General features: G+C 42.5%; 1 protein-coding gene and 1 long non-coding RNA gene across 6 annotated transcripts in view; one reads left to right on the forward strand and one right to left on the reverse strand.

Moving 5' to 3' along the window:
* Window positions 1–22,107, forward strand: part of itpr1b (inositol 1,4,5-trisphosphate receptor, type 1b) — a 556,093-nt gene that overhangs the window by 401,839 nt on the left and 132,147 nt on the right. For all 5 annotated transcript variants that reach the window (XR_010976943.1, XM_068051457.1, XM_068051458.1 and 2 more), the window contains 2 exons: window positions 2,089–2,196; window positions 5,676–5,868. Coding sequence is in view for 4 of the 5 variants with exons in the window: in XM_068051457.1 (XP_067907558.1) it covers window positions 2,089–2,196; window positions 5,676–5,868 (301 nt within the window). In the remaining variant the exon portion in view is untranslated. The remainder of the gene's footprint in view (window positions 1–2,088; window positions 2,197–5,675; window positions 5,869–22,107) is intronic.
* LOC137380000 (uncharacterized) lies at window positions 62–13,944 on the reverse strand. Its single transcript, XR_010976944.1, has 3 exons — window positions 13,752–13,944; window positions 3,476–4,929; window positions 62–3,348 (listed from the first exon to the last, which is right to left on the reverse strand). It is a non-coding gene; the product is annotated as an uncharacterized lncRNA (long non-coding RNA).

Genomic DNA, 22,107 nt, shown 5'->3' on the forward strand with positions numbered 1-22,107 from the left:
AATTATCAGTTTATTATACAACTAGACATAACCAGTAATGAAGCAAATCATTAATACACAGATTGAAATATAAAAGTTCCCTTTTTACCTTTGCCCCTCATGCACGCGCACACACCAGTTAACCAAAAAAATAGAGATTTACTCTTTCGAGCTCTATTGAAAAAATACCAGGCAAAAAAAGAATACTTTGGTCATATACTTGCTAATTCTTGAAGAAAAAAGAGAAGTTATGGAAAGATGTCAAATGTCCTTTGTTTTGGTTTGACGTCCCAAACAAGCGTAGATGGTTGTCTCTGGGATTTTCCTAGAACAGTTCTTGTCATGTGATGTTGAAGATCAGTTTGGGCAGGCTTTCCAGGAAAAATGCAGCAACAGGGTTTCAGGCAGTTTCTTGCACTTGTTTCTCAGTGCTTAAAGAGATGGAAAAAGTGGCAGGCTTTTCAAAGAGCTGGAACAGGCAGAGTTGGGGCTTGTCCTTGGCAGGTTGATTCTTTAACTCCTTTTCAAACCATTGTCCACATCCCAACTGCATGTCCAAAGCAAAACCAAAAACATCTCAGGAGTTGAGCCTCCTGACCCATATAAATCTTGATCTGTCACTTCTTTGTAAACATATTCCCCAAGTCTAAAAAGCCCCCCACTGGGTATTTATCTGAAAACAGGTGCTTTCCAGTAATTATTTGTTTACAAGCTCAGTCCAAAAGACCTTCTAATGAGCTCTTTTTTAAAAAAAAACACACGGTTCCAGCATCTATGGAATCTTTTTTTCAGCTTTAAAACCCAAGTCCTCCAAAAAAAAATTAACAAAAAAAATGAAAGCACTCATAACAACCTTGCCCTAGATTTTTTCTTTTGTCATTGGTAGCAGATCTGTTGTGTCTACATAAGGAAAAGGTCCAGTCGCTGCTTTTTTGTTACAGTCCTAAGTCCTCCGTAGTTCTTGAACATATATGTGCGTGCGTGTTTATGTATACATGCATTTATTATGTGTAAGATAGATACGTGACACACACTTCCTTGTAAAGATGTCCACAATCTTGTTACATGTACAGATTGATGCATTATGTTTTGTAACCATCTTTTGACTCACCTCTTTTCCTCACCAACATGCTGTACCATAGACATGGGGTCAGCTTCCACACACATGCTGTATCCGTCTCCCCCACCTCTCACGACTTCTCCATTGCCTCTGTGATGCTCTGCTTGTCAGACATCTACACTTGGATAAGCCATGTTTTCCTCCAGCGAATCATTCTGAAGACCAAAGCCATCATCCTCTATCCACACCACAAACTTGTCTGAAGTCAGTCACTCTTGCTGGGTTCTGTCTTCATGTGCTTCACCTTGCCAAATAGTGGATATTCATGAGAGCCTGGACCAAACAAGCTCTTCAACTGTGTGTTGGAGGGGGGTGGGGACGGGTTCATGGCAGAGCCCAATCCTTCCTCGATCACTCACTATCCAAACATTCACTTTCCAATAGAGGTCACTCGTTAGCAATGGGAACAGAAGTCAGGAGCCCCCCCACCCTCCCCACCTTACTTTTTGTCCCTCAACCTAGGAACACTAAGATCAATTGTAATACCCCAGCTTGGACATGTTTTTTTTAAAAGTTTGATCAATTTTACATGCTGGACATGTTAAGTGTATATGATCTTCCAAGGGTAAGCATAAGAAAGATGTTTGTCAACTGGGCTAGCTTACTGACACTGATTCGACAAACCTCTTGCCCCAAATAGCCTGGTAGTGATTGAATGTTCATCTTCCATTAACCTGGGTATACTTTTAATTGGCCCAGCAGGAGCTAAATCTTGACTCACAAGTGCATGTAGCTGAGTATTGCAGTCACAGTTGAGTCAGTGGGTGTTGTGCCCCACGATTTTTGGGGAAGAGCAAGAAGGGATAATGTCTACTAATGTCACCTGCCAATTGTAAGCAAGGTAGAGGGCACCTTCAGGATCAGTTGATGGGAGGTAATGCATGAAGTGTGTCATCTACAAAAGAGATTTTAGGTTGTTTTTGAACTTGAACTGTGGGGGAATGTGACATTTTCAGTCCTGACACTCATAACCTTACTTATTCTTGCAGTTGGCACGCCATAACAAAGAGCTGCAACAAATGCTGAAGCCTGGCAGTCAGATGGGTGAAGGAGATGAAGCCTTGGAATATTATGCCAAGCACACAGCTCAGATTGAGGTCGGTAAATATGAGACACAAGAGTAATTGGATACCAGCATCTTGGAAAGTCCTTATTTATAACCTTGATTGATGCAGAGGAATGTACTGACATATGAGATCTGTTAGAAAACAATCCAATGGAGGGTTTGATGAAGGTCTGGGAACCTAAGGGCTAATCAGACAAGCCTTGGGTTGTGGTGTAAAGGATTCTTGTTATGCTGGGAAGTGGAGAATGATAAAACAAGATCGCCTAAGCCATGAAGTAATCTTTAGTTCCCACTTGTAATGTTCCTAACAGCAGACAGTGGAAATAATTGATTATATTGACAAAAAATGCCATAAAGAGAGGCTAAATACCAAAGAGTGGCATAGCACAAATAAAGGGGAACCTGCTTTGTTTCCTAAACCCATTGAGTACCATGTTCACATTGCATGAGGTGATCAAGCCATTAACTGGTCCAAAGTAATGAAGCTTGTAGTTTTAATGTGTTTAATAGTAGAAAATGCCGATAAACCAAAATGGTGGTAGTTGGTGTTAAAATTGGTCTTGATCAGAGAGTCAACATGAGAGTTGTTGAGGCCAGTTTTAACTCTGAGGAGAAGAGGCAGGAAGGACACCCACTTGGAAGTTTGGGTCGAAGGCTTGGCAGATTTTACCTGTCAGAGTTCATTTAAATGGGTCAACTGCTGGCCTGCTTTGGGTGGAAAATGGCAGCTAGCCAGCAGGCAAGAAATGGCTAAGTCATGCTCTTTCGTTGAAACTGACAGCTCTGGCTGGGTAAATGAAATGTTAGCATCTTGAATTACCAAGCTTCCGATGTGGTCCATATAAATTGACTATGTTCGGGTTTCTTGTACTTCAGTCCCATTCATTTGGAAGTAGGCTCAATGGATTCTGCTTCAGTCTACCTTTCAAATTAATGTGAAAGCTTTGGGATCAGTATAAAATGTATTGGCACTGCAGTAAGTTCTGCATGAATGTAATCATCCAGTATTGGAAGAAGCATTGTATTGTCACAAATTCACCTACATTGTGAGCCACTGATGGGTGGGTTAGTTGCAGGAAGATGCCGTAGCTGATCTCAATAAATACAAAAGCTGCATGAAGATTGTCATTGTCATCTGGTCACTTGCTGGAATCATAGAGTCGTACGAAATTGCACTTCAGATCTGAAAGCACAAGAAGGGACTTTTGGTTATATTTGTGACAATGTTCAAATGCCAACAGAGCACCAATTAAAATATTTTGTGGTTGAATAAATCTTTGTTCTTTGGGTTACTATCTGTTGCAGCTTACATAATGAGAGGTGACTGCTTCTTCCAGCACACCCCCTGCCTCCCCATCCTTGAATGTTGCATGTCAGATGCTTCCAGTAGTTGTTTTCTTTTTTTGGCTGGCACTTTGAAATGACATCTTCCAAGATGTTTTCTGTAAGCATGAGACTCCATTTGCAACCTGGCCAAAATCTACCTGGGCCTGAGATTGAAACCCAGTAGAATTGCTGTGACTGTACATGACTGAGTTAACAACTGGAGGATAATCCCAAGCGAGTAGAGCAAATAAATGAAGAAGGCTAGAGGCATGTCCAATGCCCACTCTACCTTGTTTTGCTGATTGAGTGTAGGCACATGACAGGCAGAGAGACTGAATGCAAAAGCCTGGGGCTCCAGTCTCCACATTGTCAGGTAGACGCAAGTGTTGTAGCTATGCTAGAACACCTTGGCTCACAGGTGTTCTAGAGTATAGGCCTTCAGCATTAAGGTTGGGGCAATTAGCCTCTGCTGTGTCCAGTACACTAAGCAATTTCTAAATGCCACTTGGAGTTAATCGAATAGGCTGAAGAATGACATCTAATGGTGGAGGCCCCAGGAAGAGGCATAGAAGGATCATCCACTTAGCACTTTTGGCTGAAGATGGTTGCAAATACCTCAGCTTTGTCTGTTGCACTCACATGCTGGACTCCGCTGTCACTGACGATGTGGATGTTCGTGGAGCTGCCTCCTTCTCCTGTGATTTATACCACCATTCACAACTGAATGTGGCAGAACTGCAGAGCCCCGAGTTGGTGGTTCTGGTGGTTTTGCTCAGTTCTGTCTATAACATGCTGCTTCTGCTGTTCAGCAGGCATAGTCCTGTGTTGTGGCTTCACCAGGTTGATACCTCATTTTTAGGTAAGCCTGGTGCTGCCCGAGGCATGTTCTTCTATACTGCTCATAGAACCAGGATTGGTCCCTTGGCTTGATGGTAGAGTCAGAGAGGTTACAAATTGTGATGAAATACAATTCTTCTGCTGCTGATGACCCACATCAGCTCATGGATGCCCAGTTATGAGCTGCTAGGTCTGTTTTTAATGAATCCCATTTAACATAGTGGCAGTGCTGCACGACAATGCAGGATGTCCTCAGTGTAAGGATGGGACTTGGTCTCAACAAGGACTGTGCAGTTGACGTTCACACAAAGTTGTAATGGACAGATGCATCTGCGGCAGGTCAATTCGGTTATTTCCTCGTGTTCATTCTCTCACCACCCACTACAAGTCCAGCATGGAAGCTTTGTCCTTCAGGCCTTGGTTAGCTTGGTCAGTAATGGTATGACTGAGCCACTCTTGGTGATGGACATTGACGTTCCCCCGCCCAGAGTACATTCTGTGTTCTCGCTACTTCTCGATAAGCAATCGTTTGTTTTTTACTGACCTTCAACAAAGGAACCACGATCATGTGTGCTTTGATCACAGATTCTCTCTGCTTGATCTGTGTAGAATAGAAAATAGCAATTATTAGTAAATACTAGACTTCTGTGAAAAGAAGCTTTGGGAACTTAATCTCCAGTTTCTTTCAAAGTGTTCTGGAAGAAGTAAAGAACCTTTCAAATCCCTGTGCGAGGAGAGGCACACCCAGTGACTCCTATTAATGCAGAGGTTGCATGCAAGGGGAATCCTGCACATACTTAGAAAGCACAGGTCCATTTGAAAGCCCTCTCCATCTAATTTGAAGTGAAAATATCCAGTCAAAACCTCGGGCTTTGAAACATACTGAGGCCCAGAGATGAAAATGTCAAGGAAGATCTTGGAAGACACAAAAGACAAGCCAATGAGGGAATATAATCTTAATGTAATTTTTAAAATAATGATTTAAAATCTTGTACATCAGAAAACCAGTTATGGAGAAAAGAAATGGACAAAAGTGTTTTCAGAAAGTGTTTGAAGTGATTTGACTGGTTCATCAACAGACCATAATGTGAAATATTTACATTTTCTTCACTATAAGTGCTTACATATTGTTTTTATATTAAGTGTTGAATGCAGAAGTGTTACAAGAAGTAACATTTATGGACAGTAAGTGCTTGCTGTACAAAAGGCCTTTAATATATAGATTGTATGATGTATATTGGGTCGCTAATAATGTAAATCTGTATGTGTAATAGTCTGCATAGACACAGTTTGAATTCTGATAGCATTGCTATTAATAACATTTGAATTCAATCCTATTTTCTGCAGATTGTGAGGCAGGATCGTACAATGGAACAGATAGTTTTCCCTGTTCCAAATATCTGTGAGTTCCTCACCAAGGAATCGAAACTGCGCGTTTACTATACCACTGAGCGGGATGAGCAAGGCAGCAAGATAAACGACTTCTTCCTGAGTTCCGAGGACCTCTTCAATGAAATGAACTGGCAAAAAAAGCTTCGAGGTTAGTTTGATTTCTTTGGAACTACATTTTCTTTTTGCTGTAGGCTGTAATGCAAAAAGCTGAATCCTCACCACCTCCCTCTCCGCTACAATATCTTCCTGATATTATTACCACTTAACAGCGTAACAAGTAACCTTGAAGCTTGCATGCTTTGCACATTCATTGACTGCTGAAATAGTCCAGATGGGATACTTGTCTGCAAATGCATTTTTCGCTCCAGATATTAAAAGTAAAAATGAGGCTATAGTTTATCTCTCTACATGTTTTACTATTAATTATATCTGACCTTGGTGTGTGGTATCTAAGCCTGGAAGAAAAATAATCCTTCAGAACTTGGAGAATTATAAGTGTTGTAAATATTCATAGGCAAAATGAGCACAGCCCAAGGACAGTGCTTGATGGTCGGGGTTATGGATCTCATCTTTGGGAACAGATTTTTATGCCCAATGAAAGGCTATGAAATGGTTTCCACTAAAATCATTGGATGACATTTGTGTCCGAAGCTATTCGTTTTGTTGCTGTGTTCTGTTCAGTTTATGGACTGAAGTTTCCTTGGGTCCCACTCCAGAGACTTGAGAGCATAATCGAGGCTGATATTTCAGTGCTGCCTTGAAAAAGGTGCTGTCTTTCAGATGAGACGTTAAACTGAGGCCTGGTTTACCCTCTCAGATTATCTGGTCATTATCAGATTGCTATTTAGGGGACCTTGTTATGCACAAGTTGGCTGGTGTGTTTCCTACATTATGATGAATCGCACTCACATACAGTACCAGAGACTGACAGTTATAGAATGAATTCAGAGGTGCCAGAGGTTTAGAAAGTGGCAAATGTGACATCCTTGTTCAAGAAAGGGTGTAAGGACATTCCCTGTAATTAAAGACCGGTCAGTTAACCTCAGTGGTGGGTAATGTTTTAGAAACAATAATTAGGGGGGAAAAAAATCAACAGGCACTTGGAGAGGTTTGAGTCAATTAAGGAGAACCAGCATAGATTTGTAAAAGGCAGATCATGCTTGACTAATCTAATTAATTTTTTTGATGAAGAAACAGATAAGTTTGATGAAGAGAATGCAGTGGATGATCATATGGATTTTAAGAAACTGTTTCACAAAGTACCACATAAAAGGCTGTTTAACAAAATTGAGGCTCATGGAATAGGAAGGTCAGCTTGGATAAAAATTAGGCTTAAGGACAGAAAACAGTGAGTTATGGTAAATGTTTATTTTTCAGACTGGAGGATGGTAGACAATGGTGTGCGGACCCTTGGTGTTGCATTTGACCCTGAGATAAGCTTCCGACCTCATATTCGTGCAGTCACTAAGACTGTCTGTTTCCACCTCTGTAACATTACCCGAATTCGCCCCTGTCTCAGCTCATATGCTACTGAAATTCTCATTCATGCCTTAGTTACCTGTAGACTTGGCTATTCCACTGCACTCCTGGCTGGTCTCCCACATTGTACTCTCCGTAAACTTGAGGTTATCCGAAACTCTACTGCCCATGTTTTAACTCATACCAAATCCCATTCCCCTATCACCCCTATGCTCTCTGACCTACATTGGCTCCCAGTCAAGTAACGTCTTGATTTTAAAATTCTCATTCTTATTTTCAAATCCCTCCATGGCCTTGCCCCTCCCTATCTCTATAATCTCCTCCAGACTCACAACCCTCCAAGATATCTGGAACCACTCAGCAGGTCTGGCAGCATCTGTGGAAAGAGAAGCAGAGTTAACGTTTCGGGTCAGTGACCCTTCTTCGGATTTCCAGCAGATTTCCAGCATCCGCAGTATTTTGCTTTTACCTCCAAGATATCTGTTCTCCTTTAATTCTGGCCTCCTGATTTTAATCACTCCACCATTGGTGGCCGTGCCTTCAGTTGCCTAGGCCCCAAGCTCTGGAATATCCTCCCTACACCTCTCTACCTCCCTTTCCTCCTTTTAAGACACTCCCTAAAACCTTCCTCTTTGACCAAGCTCTTGGTCATCAGAACTAATATCTCTTTCTGTGGCTCGGTGTCATATCCTGTGAAGCATCTTCGGACATTTTATTACATTAAAGGCGCTATATAAATATAAATTGTTATGTTCCCAAGGTGCTCAGACCACTGCTTTTTTGATGTATATAAATTACTTGGATATTGGAGTACAGAGTAAAATTTCAAAATTTGCTGACGATACCAAAATTGAAGGTATGGCAAACAGTGAGGATGATGCAACAGGACATATGCTAGCAGAATATGCAGACAAGTGACGGATGGAATTTAATAGAGAAGTGTGGCGATGCATTTTGGCAGAAGGGACAGGATGTGGCAATATAGACTTAATGGCACAATTCCAAAGAGTGTACAGGGACAGAGGGACCTGGAGGTTCATGTGCATTGATCTTTGAAAGTGGCAGGAGATGTTGAGAGGGTAGTTTGGATCTTGGGCTTCATAAATAGAGGTGTTGAGTACAAAAGCAGGGAACTCATGCTGAACCTTTATAAAACTCTGGTTAGGCCACAACTAGAGTATTGCATTGGGTTCTGGTCATCACACTTTATCAAGGATGTGAAGGTCCTTGAGCGGATGCGGAATAGTTCCAGGGATGAGGGAATTCAGCTACAAGGTTAGGTTGGAGATGCTGGGATTGTTCTCCTTGGGGAAGAGGAGATTTGATAGAGGTGTAAAAGATTGACAGATTTAGATAAGGTAGACAAAAAAATGCTGTTCCCATTAGCTGATGGTATGAAGACTAGGGGACACAGATATAAGGTTTTGGGCCAAGAGATACAAGGGGAATATGAGGAAGGACTTCTTTATGCATGACGTGGTAATGACCTGGAACTTGCTGCCTCTGAGTGTGGTGGAAGCGGAGAGAATCAAAGATTTCAAAAGGAAATTGGATAGGCACTTGAGGGAAATATACATGTAGGGTGACAAGTATAGAGCCAGGGAATGGGACTGGTTGGATTATTCTACAGAGAGCCGGCTTGAACTCTTTGGGCCAAATGGCCTCCTTCTGTGTCATAATGACTCTGACTCTGTAATAGTGACAACACTTCAAAAGCTGTAAAAGGCTTTGGGATGTCCTGAGGTTGTGGAAGGCACTAAATAAATAGGATTACTTTCTCTTTCATCCGCATTTGCGCCCAAACGCATCCGTAATCTCGGCGCAAACCAATTGTGGAATTTTGGGCATAAGTATGTTATGCAAATGACTACAATGCACCCAAGTCTCCTTGATGATCCATGTTTGTCCATCAATTCCTCTGCCCGATTGAATCACTGCCCACAAGACAGGCCCCGCCCAACTCGCAAATATGAGCATCTTCCAATTGCACTTGTGTGTCTCAACATTGTGACCAGATTTTCAGGTGCAGCAGGCAAGAGTCATTTTTTTGGTGTTTGATAGCAATTTTTTGAGTGTTTTTAAAACATTTATCTTCACTGAGACCTGCTCTATATTTTCTGTTCGTTTGATTGCTGTTTTATGGCGTAAGTATAAGTCACATTAAAAATTGAATACCCTCTGCAATTGCAGGTTCTTAAACATGCTGTGCTTGATGTGCGTGATTTATGGTTAGATGAGTTGAAAATTTTAATGTTAAGCTTCAAACAAGAAATGTGCTGGTGCGGGTTTGGTGTTTCTTGGGCCTCAAATGTTTATGCTGATTTATTTTCATTTTAAGTTTGGGTGTTTTCTAATAAGATTGGACAATAATTGGATGCAACTTGACATCAACAAAATGGGCACAGCTTAAGATACAATTTGAGATCTAAATTCTGGGTTGTGCCCAAGGAGGAAATTCCTGGCCTTAATCTTTAACCAAGCCAATTCAAATTAAACATTTTTCTTTTTAAAATTGTACGTAGATCTTGTTTGTCCAACACAATTGGTGTCAGATGATAGCAAAATTAGAGGTAAAGCAAGTAAATGAGACACTGCGCAACCAGATTCAGAAGGTTTTGGTAACAAGGCCAATAGGTGGCAGATGCAGTTCAATGTAAATAAATGTAAACCACGTTTGCTGTTGAAATCTAGGACTGGAAATTACAGCACACAAGGAGGTTATTCTCTCATTCAGACTGAGCTGTATCTGCAATTTGAGCAATGTCATCTACCCTCACTTCCCTGTTCTTTACCCTTTTATTCCTTTATATTCATTTTCAAATGCTTAGTAATACCTTCATAAATGGTAGAATATCTGCCTCAGTAGTTACTGTGGCCTTGATCTAATAGCCCTCCTTGTGGAAAATATTTCTTTCATCTTCTCATTTGGTGTTTTATGACCATCCTAAATCTACGCTCTTTATTACTGATTCGCTAACTGTCGGGCACAATCTTTTACCATTTGCCCTCTTGTAATTTGGAAAACCCTTAATTAGTTTCTCTGTAACCTTCTCTGTTCAAGAGCACATGGTTGTCAAACCTTTCTCCATAACTATAGGCCCTTGCTCCTGGTATCTTCTTTTGTGATTGGTGCCTTTGCACTTTCTGTGGTTCTAATATCCATCCTATGGTGAGATGCCCAGAATGCCCCACAAAGCTCCGACTGTAAAATTGAAACAAATCCCTTGCACTTGCATGCCCCTTCACCGACTATAGGCAAAGTTCATAATGAATGCAGACTTTCAGAAAAATTATCACATTAACTTTTTAGATGCCTCATCATATAGAAGAAATTTATAACTGATCTGATACTCCAGTTTAATACTGTACTGTATCACCTGTAGTTGTAATGCTATTACAGTTAAATATTGCTGATGCATTATGGCTGTACTCCATTATATTTTTGCATTCCCTTTTCATCTATGCTCAAAGGCAAAAATTAACATTTATTCATGTTGGCTTCTAAAAGACAGTTCACGGTAGAGTTTGATTGTCATGGGCAGATGCATCTGCGACAGCTAGATTGGTGAGGGTGAGGTCAAGAAGGTTTTCCCTCTTATTGGTTCTCTCACCACCTGCCACAGGCCCAGTCTGGCAGATATGTCCCTCAGGACTCGGCCCACTCGGTCAGTAGTGGTGCTACTGAGCCACTCTTGGTTTCAGACATTCAAGTTTCCCACCTAGAGTACGTTCTGTGCCCTTGCCACCCTCAGTGCTTCTTCCAAGTGCTGTTCAACATGGAGCACAGATTCAGCAGTTGAGAGAGGGCTCACTTGCACGAGGTATTGGTAGTAATCAGCAGGAGGTTTCCTTGCCTGTATTTAACCTGATACCATGAGACGTCATGGGGTCCAGAGTCAATGTTGAGGATTCCCAGGGCCACTCCCTTCTGACTGTATACCACTATGCCTGTCCTGCCAGTGGGACAGGATATACACAGGGTTGGTGATGGAGGAGTCTTGGATATTGGCTGTAAGGTATTATTCATTGATTATGACTTGTCAGCATGTTGCTTTACTAGTCTGTGGGACAATTCTCCTAATTTTGGGACAAGTCCCCAGACGTTAATGAGGAGGATTTTGCAGGGTCAAGGGGGAAGGGTGTGCCTTTGTTGTTCCGGTGCCTAGGTTGATGGTGGGTGGTCTGTCCGGTTTTATTCTTTTTTTTTTGACTTTTCTATAGCAGTTTGATCCAACTGAGTGTCTTGCTAGATCATTTCAGAGGGCAGTTAAGAATCAATCACATTGTTGTGGGTCTGGAGTCACAAGTAGGTGAGACTGGGTAAGGATGGAAGAATTCCTTCCCTGAAGGACCTGAGTGAACCAGATGGGATTTTATGACAATCCACTAGTTTCATGGACATCTTTACTGGGACTAGCTTTTTATTCCAGATTTACTGATTGTTTGAATTTAAATTCCACCAGCTGCTGTGTAGGATTTGAACTCGTGTCTCCAGAGCATTGACCGGGCCTCTGGATTACTAGTCCAGTAACATTACTGCTAAACTACCATCCCCCTCTGCATCTCTGTAACCTCTTTGCAAGTTTGCTCTTCTGTATCTTTCCCACTGGTTGGTAATCTATAAAACACACCCAGTCGTGTAATGGTACGTATATTGTTTCTTAGCTCTAACCAAATAGATTCTGTTCTTGACCCCTCTAGGATATTCTCTCTCCAGCACTGTGTGAATACAGCTACCCCTCATCATTTCTTTCCTTCCTTCCCTATGTTTCCTGAACACCTTGTATCCAGGAATATTTAATACCCAGTCCTGCCCTTTTCTGAGCCAGACTCTGATCCTAATCGTTATCGCCACATCATATTTCCATGTGGTTATCTGCACCTGCAGCACACCAGCCTTATTTACCACACTCAGTGCGTTCAGATACATGCATAGTAAACCTAGTTTAGACCTTATTGCACTTCCTCTAACACTGACCCCACCTAATCCCTCACTGTTTCCTACTCTAGTGCAATCTGTCTCTTTTCTGTGCACCTTAATTTTCTTCTCAATTTACTTCCTGGTTCCCACACCCTTGCCAAGTTACATTAAACCCTCCCCAGTAGCTCTAGCAAATCACTCCACAAAGACATAGGTCCCGACTCTGTTCAGGTGCAGCCTGTCCGACCTGCACAGGTCCAATCTTCCCCACCACCCACCCCCCCCCCCCCCCTCGAACCAGTCCCAATGTCCCAGGAATCTAAAGCTCTCCCTCCTTCACCATCTCTCCAGCCACATATTCATCTGCTCTATTCTCCTATTTCTAGACTCACTTGCACGAGGTACTGGTAGTAATCTGAAGATTACTACTTTTGGGGTCCTGCTTGCTAGTTTCTTTCCTAGCTCCGTAAACTCTACCTGCAGGACCTCACCCCTCGTTATACCTATGTCACTGGTACTGATATGGATCACAATCATTGGCTCTTCATCCTTCCCCCTCTGCGTGCTCTGTAGCTGCTCAGTGACATCCTTGACCCTGGCACTGGGAGGCAAGGTACCATCCTGGATTCACATCTGTGGCCACAGAAAAGCCTGTTTGTTCCCCTAACTATCAAACCCTAACACGATTGCTTTTCCAATCATCTTCCTTCATCCCTGTACAGTTGAGCCAGCCGTAGTGCCTTGTACTAGTCTCTGGCTGTAGACTCCAGAGGAGCCATCACTCTCACCAGTATTCTGAATAGAATAGTGATTGGAGAGTGAGATGCACTTAGGGGACTCCTGCACTACCTGCCTGGTCACCCATTCCCTTTATACCTGCAAATCCTTAAGCCGTGGGGTGAGCACATCCGTAAACATGCTATCCATGAAACTCTCAACCTCCCAGAGGCGCCGCAGTGATGCCAGTTGCTGCTCAAGCTCCAAAGCCTGGGGCTCATGCTGCTGTAGCTGACGACACCTCCTGTACATGTGGTTTTCCAGGACGCTAGATATGTCCTGGAGTTCTCACATGGAACGGGATGAGCACTCCACAGATCTGAGCTGCCCTGCCATGCCTCTATTTATTAGATGATGAAACTTACTACTTGAGTTAAAAAAAAAACTCACCAGCTACTCACCAATCAGCTACTTTTCCTGTGCTGACGTCACTTTATTTTATAGGGAGATTAATTGAAATTTTCTTACTTTTATTATCTAAAAAGCCTTAAATTTTAATTTACTGCAGAATTCAGATGACTTTTTCATTTTACTATTTCCTATTTCATTTTTAACTTAATCCCTTAGATCTGATTCACTAATTGAGCACTGATTTTAATTATATGATAAATCATCAAATTGGCTTTAGTTTTTATGCTAATTATTTGTGAACAAATAGCTTCCTTTCACTCTTTTATAATCTCGTTGGTACCTTCTTTAAACATTTTTTTTTAATGTTTCTAGACCTTCTCTGCTCTAATACTCTTATTAATTTACTTACAGATATACTTAACGCGATTGAAATTTTTAATTTCTCAGCTCCTAGTTTGAACAAACACCTTAGTTTAGAGAGAGAAAAGTAGGGAAATACTCACCAACTAATCACTTTGATTTTTCTTTTTTTTTTGAACACAGTCGCTCTGCCCTGAGCCTCCCCGAGCTCTTTATACTTGCTCTCTCACTGTGTTCCTGTTGTTGGTCTCGCTTTGCTCTGCCGCTCTCTACTGCGCTGCCACTGCTGGTTGCACTTTGCTCTGCTGTGTCTCTCTGTACTCGCCGGGCTCGCTGTGTTCCCACTGCTGGTCTCGCTCTGCTCTGAACCTCCTAGCACTTTATGCCCTCTGTCTTGCTGTGTTCCCGCTGTAATTGGATGCATTTCTAGAGAGAGGGAAGGATTAAACAATACTGAGAAGCTATGTTTGATCTATTGTAAAGGGTTGGACTTTTGAGCCGAATAGCCTTTTTCTAGACTTCAAAAAAAAGCCTTAAATCACTGATGTAGAATTTTATCAGAAGCTTTCTCCCTGCCCAAAGAGAACAGGGGGAGCAGTTGGTTAAAATGCAGGGCATGCTTTCCATTCTGTTCTCAATGCTTTCCTGTCTGTTCTCAATGCTTTCCTGTCTGAAACATTTTACCTGCACTGCTTTTTGGATTTGGTAAAGGTGAGGATCTCTTTGATATGTAAAACTTAGGGTCCTAGAATGTGATTAGGACCCTGACATGATTTTCTCCTTTATGCATCGTGCCGGACACTCCATTGAAACCTGGCAGCAGACAGACACAAGGCCAGAAGAGGCCCAGGATGATCGTGCATTTTCATTTTTGTTAATGGTTTTATTGGGGGTCATAAACAGCAGGAGTGTTCCTCCAGGCATCGCAAGGAAACCTTGGGCCTCCCCTGCTCCAGACTTCCCACCCACTTTCCCGACCCCGTCTGTGATCCATTCTGGACCGACTACCCACCAATCCCAACCACCACTTTCCTTGGCACCTGGGACTTTTCTCTTCTGTGCCTGGTGCGGGTCTTTACTACCTAAGCTCCCACTCCTGCCTGCCAGTCAGGTTATTGATTCCCACTTGGGTCAGGCAGGAGTTGGATGCTTAATATGGAAATAAGGCCCAGGAGTTAAAATCTCTCCAGGCTGAACAGAGCACCATTTTGCGAGCTTGCTGCTCTATGCTCATTGCACTTGCGGCCCTACAGTGTCATTTTGGAATATATAAACACTGCATTTCTCGCGTCCAGAATGACACCAATCTCACCTTCCTCAATCCAGGCTGTAACAGGTTATGCTATTGCAAGTATTCACTGACGACATCTCTCAAAATGTGACCCAGTAAGTTTGCTAGAACTGATAAACTTATTGGTCTGTGTCGTTAGGTATGCACCCCTCTCACTTTGTAAGTAGCAGCATTATGTTAATCATTATTTGTTGGCAGCCTTAAAGAATTCACACAATGTCGGTTAAAGCTCTGTTTACTTCACCATCTCCTTTAAGACTAATGGGTATAAATTGTAGTTTGTCTGTTGTAAGAGTCTCTAATCTATTCATGCTCAGATTAGTTATTATTTGCATGCTGTTTAGTTCCTCTTCTGTTCCTGGAAATCTGATGTCTAACCTTGTCTAACTTGCCTTTCTCTTGGTAAAGATGAAGTGATGTAACTATTTCATAATTCTGTTTGTTTGCTCTTAACTGTATTAGTTCCCATTTTGACTTCAGCATTACCAATGGTTCTTCAAATGCCTCTCACTTCTCTGCAAAAGATCTTCTGCCATTGTTGTATGTGATGACCCTTATTGAATTTAATCCTTTACGCTAAACGGTGTCTCGTAAAATTTGAAATATTTAACTTTCAGGTTTGTAAATAGTTTTGTTCTATTTTTAAAGCATCACATTAAATGTGTTTTTATGTAGGTTTGTAATCTATCTCTCATTAATTCCCACTTGCCCATCATCCCTATGCTCATTGATCTCCATGGGCTTCCACCCCGCCAATGCTTTTAATTTAGAATTCTCATTCTCATGTTTCAATTTCTTCATGGCCTCACCTCTCCCTATCTCTGCAACCCTACAACCTACTTCCTCTCTTGACCCCATTGGTGGTTATGCCTTTAGCCATCTAGGCCCCATGCTTTGGAGTAACCTCCTTAAACCCCTCTGCTTCTTCACCTCTCTCTCCTCCTTTAGGACCCTCCTTGATCAACTGTTTGGTCACCATTGCTAATCTCATTTTCTATTTACATGTCCTTGTTTTGAATACCCCTCAATCAAGCAACTTGGGATATTTTTGAATGTTAAAATGGTTGTCTCATTGCAAGTTGCTTTTCAATAGATAGTGACTTGTGAAATCTTGGGAGAGCAGGTCTGAGGTGTGCTGCATACATATAGTCAGACATAACACTGTGAGAGGCAAACCTGATTCATTGTCAGCAAGCATATGCATTAAACTCAACAGATTCAAATTTCCCCAGTGAACCAGAGTTACTGATGGAACAGCCCCCTGGAGTTTGGGAAATTTGAATGATCAGACTTAGCCGTAAACCGTACAGAAATTAATACCTGCTCTCAGTTAAAATTTTTATCGATGTAAAAATAAAAGTGGTTATATAACATACAAAGAAGTACGTGACTCAGATCTATCGGTCTTTGATAGAATTTTCAAGCTCAGGATTGTATATTTGCAATTGATAGATTCTTCCCCCACCCCCCGGCCCTTCTCTCGAAGGACGGTAGTTTCCACATTTGAGGAATAGGGGAAATTATTTGAAAGGACGTGGGAAAGCCGTAAGCCCAGGCAGTGAATAGTTACACCCACAGTTGTCTCCCTTCATGTGCCTGTAACTTCCTCCTTCAGTATCAGTAGATTGTGCAATGCAGTGACGACACCATGAGGGAATTCTAACTCCGGTGGGGAGATGATTAAAAGGAACCAATTACAAATTAACACATCCACCATTTTAACGAACCCTCTTGGACAACATCAAGCTCTGCCAACAAAATAAACCACAAGTAATTTTAGCCTAATCTAGGGCATAACTGGCAAACCTCTGCTGTAATTACTGCCATTATTCTTCCAGCAACTTTTCATATTTTTGTTTTACATTTCCTTATTTTCTTAACTTGTGAAGTTGACCAGACTTTGCAACTAATTTGACTGCTCTGTTTGAGCATTACCAATTAATTTACATCGAAGAGCAACATACCTCACTTCCATTCCCATTACAACATTGTGACCACGCTGCACAACTTGGACTCATAGAATCATGCAGCACCAAAGGAGGCCATTTAGCCCATCTTACCTATGCTGGCTTTTTGAAAAAGCTATCCCTGTCCTTTCCCAATAACCCTGAAAATGTTCCCCTTCCAAGTATTTATCCAATTTCCTCTTGAAAGTTGTGATTTCAGGCAGTACGTTCCAGATTATGACAGCTTGCTGTATTTAAATAAAAAATCCCTTCCCTCCCCCTGATTCATTGGCCAATAACCTTAAATCTATATCTTCTGGTTACCAACCCTTCTGCTACTGGTAACCGTTTTCCCTTTATTTACTCTTATCAAAACCCCTCGTGATTTTAAACACCTCTATTAAATCTCCTCTTGGACTTCTTTGCTCTAAGGGGAACAACCTGTTGTTCTGTCATCTCCCCATGTAATTAAAGTCCTGCATCCTTGGCACTTTTCCAGTAAATCATCTCTGCATCCTCTCTAAGGCTTTGATATCCTCTAAGTGTGGTGCCCAGAATTATAACAATACTCCAGCTGGGGCCTAACTCGTCTTTTATAAAGGTTTAGCATAACTTCCTTACTTTTGTACTCTCTGCCTCTATTAATAAAGCCATAGGTCCCATATGCAATTTTTAAACAGCCTTATCAACTTGTCCTGCTGCTTTCAAAGATTTGTGTCCATACATACCCTGGTGTCTCTGTTCTTGCACCCCCTTTTAAAATTGTACCATTTATTTATATGTATCACTTCACACTTCTCTACGTTAGGTTTCGTCCATCATGGTCTGCCCATTTCACTCGTCTGACCTCCTGAGGTCCATTACTGTCCTCTTCACTGACTGACTACTTTTCTGAGTTATTTGTTAACTTTGAAGTATGTCCCTGTATACTCAATTCCACGTTATTAATATATATCAGAGAGCAGTAATCCTTATATCAACCCCTGAGAGACACCACTAAGTACTTCCCTCCAGTCTGATAAACTATTCACCACTACTCTCTGATTTCTGTTCCTCAGCCAATTTTGCAGCCACACTGCCACTGTCACTTTAATCTGTGGGTTTTAATTTGCTAACAATTCTATTATGTGGTACTTAATCAAATGGCTTCTGAAAGTCCATATGCACAACATCAACCGCATTACCTTCATCCACCCTTCTTTAGACTATGCTTTTATTTCAACGGTGTCCCTTTCTTCTACTCTGTTTGACAGAATTTGATTTAAAATATTATTTTTGTGTTAATTTTTTCTATGCCTTTCACAACCTTAGATCCCTATTTAAGGTCACCCCTCAGACCTCTTTTCCAACCTGAAAAGCCTGAATCTCTCCAGTCTTTCCTCAAAACTCAGAGTCCTGACTCTGAGGATCGTCCTCATGGCTCTTGTCAGCATTGCCTCCTGCTTTTGAATGTCTCTCGTTACTTGGTGACCAAAACTGGAAGCAGTATTCAAGGTGCAGTCTGACCAGAGCACTGAATATGTGATCATTACCTCCTCTGACATATATTCTACTTTTTTCCCCAGAATATGCTTCATAAAAATTTGTAAAAGTATATTACATAATAGTTCAAATTTGACATTACATAAAGTGCAATACAGATTGGTTTCTTTCAATACAGTATGTGAGGTACCTCATACACTTGACATTACAGGTTATGTTTACAATGTACATTTACATTTCATGTCACCAGAACAAGTGCTGTTCACTTTAGGGCATTTTTGTTTCCCTTTTCCCTTTACTGTGGGGAGGGTCTGTTTGCTAATCTGCCTCATGTCCTCTGGGGCATTCCTCCTCGCAGGTATCTGTCCAGCTTTCACTGCACTCCCCTGTGGCACTTTGACTAGGTGAGACATCACCCTCACTGTTTTTGCCTTTTTGGGCACTTTCCTTGTCCCTGCAGGTTTCTATAAATACTGCTAGCAGCTTTGGTAGGGTGCCTCTTCGGCCTGCATTTACATAGGAGGGTGTGGGGCCTAATTTTTCTGATATTTCAGGGTTGGCTAGCCGGACAGTCGGTGGTACCGTTTGGGAAGCATCCCGGCCCTCCTTTAACCTGTTCTCACTGTCCTTTTCGTACCCTTCCTCCCTAACTGTCTGACAGACCTGTTTTTGTCTGTTCCCTTTTGTTTGCGGCAGGGATCCCGCACAATCTACTGCACTCTGCTGGAGGGTTCCCCAAAAGCTGGTATGGGAATTAGGGGTGCAGGTTTTACTGCAGATTGGGACTTCCCCACAACCTGGTGCGTGTAGCAGGTTTTACAGAACTCCACCACATCTTTGTGGAGTTTTGGTCCGTCAAAATGCTGTCTTATGCGGGCTTTGGTTTCTCGTACACTGACATGTCCAGCCAGTGGAAGCTCATGGGCCATTCTTAATATTTCTTTATGGTACCTCGCTGGCACCACTACCTGGTGAACCACTGTCCACTTTTTGTCTGCAGGTCTGTAAGGAGGTCTCCACTTCCTCATCGACACCTCATTCTTTAAATAGTAGCACTCAGGGACTCCCTCTGCTTCAGTTCCAATTTGGGCAGCCTGTGCTAACTTCTTTAATACTGGGTTGACTTGCTGAGCCTTAACTAGGGAAGATCTGATTAACCCATTCTTTATGTCCTCTAACTTCCCAAAGAAAGTTTCAGACAACCAGACAGGAGGGTCATCTGTCTGTGGTGCCAGTTCAGCCTTCTCTGATGGAGCTTGTTTGACCATGGACCAAGTCACCACACAGCGGAAATGCTGGGGACCGTCTCCTGCAACTGCCCCATCTCACTGACCCCCTTCGGTCTCTCTAAAACCACTGGGGAAGCTACCATCTTTGCCCCGCCCCCAGATCATTGCCCAGGAGCAGGTTGACCCCGTCCACAAGCAAACTAGGGACAATCCCCACAGTCACCGGTCCTGAAACTCTGTCATGCTCCAGGGGCACCCGATATAAAGGTATCGGCATACACCGCCCTCTGATACCATTCAGTAACACCCTAGCATTCACTGCACTCTCTGGGGGAAAGGTCATGCCTTTTCCCAGCAGAAGGGATCTGGTGGCCACTGTATCCCTGAGTGTGACGATGGGCTTTCTTGCCCCACTCTAGGGGTATGGGGTTACTTTTCCTTGGGATACAAAATCCTGGTAATCTTCAGGGATTTTGTTAAATTTTCCCACACTCATAGCAGTATGTTTAATGGGTCTGACTGCTGCAGTTAAAGCCACAGCCTGTTCTGCTGTACTTTCCATCAGGGTCCCTTCTCCTGCGCTGGTCTGGCGTGCCCTGATTAATCCTGCAGGTTTTCCCTGTAATTTGCGGCAGCCAGCTCGGAGGTGACCTGCTTTGTTACAGTGGAAACACACAGGTCTTTGGGTCTCACTCCTGTTCTCGGCACTGTCCTTTTTTGGGTTTCCGTTCTCACCTAGGGTTGCTTGGGCTCCTATCACCCTCCCACCTTTTATCCTTTTTGCAGTTGTGGGGGTGACTAAGGAAGAGCTTCCTTTGGGAATTTATTCTGCCCTTAGAGACAGACACAGAGGCCGGGGGTGGGGGGGGAGCGGGCAAATAAAATGGCAGGAGACTCCAATCCCGATATTGCCTGGGGCCCTGCCTTTTTTAGCAGCAGCCACTTAAGGGCCTCTTCCTTCCTCCACCTCTGATTGGCTGGTAGCTCTTGGAGGTGGGAGCTCATCTCTGAAATGGAAGGCAGTTAATTGGCTGCCCACTATTTAAGAGCTACAGAGTCTAATGGAGGGCTGAGGTGGGCTCTAGGAAAAAGGCGAGGAAGTGGGTGAGTTACTCTTGCAGAGAACCAGCATGGACACGACGGGCTGAATAGCTTCCTGTGTTGTAACCATTCTATGATTTGTCTTTAAAAGAAAAGTGCTGAAAATGGAGTCAATATTAAGGAGCTGCTTTGAGCCGCACTTGATTTTTAGATGTCCGCAATGAGTTCACATTATACAGTGAGCTATTCTCTAGCTTAGCTGTTAAGATGCTTATTTTAAAACACTGATCAACAGCTTGAAAACCCAGGGCTTACACGTGAGCACGTGAAATGGGCGTTCAGACTTGTGACGAGTCTTGTTGGCTCTCTGTTGGGTTGTTGGTGCACAACACGTCACAGCAACATGAGCAGCACGTAGGGGTTTCAAGACTGAACCTTTGAGGGAGAACCGCTGGGTGTTTATGCATTTCGTCAGGCATGATTCCTGTCAGGACTGGCCCTGAAGAACAACTTTGCAGCTCCGCCTGGCTTCACTTGTCGTCTTTCTTGAAGTGCGAAAATGAGACTAATTGATCTCATTTCGTCGGTTTGAAAAACTAAAGAGATTAGAGTCATTTCAGTTAGATGTGTCAGATGTTTAGTAGGAATTACTTGGTTAATTGCTGATAACCAGACATTTAAAGGTGTAATTCCTCTCCACGTGAAAGACAGGACATTGCTTAATTTCTCTGTGATTTACCTGCAGTGACCCTGGCATTCGTGCAAAAATCGTACGTTTCAAATCTGTGTTTCTGCATGATTGTCGGGAAACTGAGAATTCTCAAATGTTTCAGTAGGTCTTTGGAAATCTGAGTATGATTGGGGTCTTTGGAGCTGATCACATGAGGTGCCAATGGCCAAGAGAGCTTGACCAGTTCATCATGGTGTTCAGCAGAGTCTTTGTTAATTAGCAGTAACTATTTCAAAGTTAGGTGCAACTTGTGTATGTAAAATATGCATTCATTACACACAAGATCTTTATTGTTCCACTCCGTTCCGCACCTCTAATCTTGCAGATGGGATCTCCAGTTGGTAGCACTGAACCCTGAAGTATCTTGCAGAGCGCTCATTTCTTTCTATGGGTAAAGCCATCAGAGATGACACTACAAAATGTAGACATAGTGTAAACAGGAGTAAGAAAATCAATTATTACTGTCAGTTTAATTTTCCCACGCATTCCATCGCGGCAAACCACATTTGATACAATAGAGCTTACAGCAAACCTGGATGAAACCTGTACTTATTGAAAAAAAATGACGTCTTCTCTCCAGAGGCAGTTGACTTGGGTCTTACTCATAGTTCCAGCAGCACATCAGTACCTCATCCAAATGGGCATTCTTATTGCATGAGCTTTGATAAAGCGAGGTCTGGGCTCTTCAATCCTAGAGGCCATCACAGACCACTGTTTGAGTCCTCGTCTATGATACACACAGACAGACACAGAATCAGCTCACCGAATAACGGTCAAGAG

The sequence above is a fragment of the Heterodontus francisci genome, chromosome 19, assembly GCF_036365525.1.
Source record: "Heterodontus francisci isolate sHetFra1 chromosome 19, sHetFra1.hap1, whole genome shotgun sequence".
NCBI lineage: Eukaryota > Metazoa > Chordata > Chondrichthyes > Heterodontiformes > Heterodontidae > Heterodontus > Heterodontus francisci.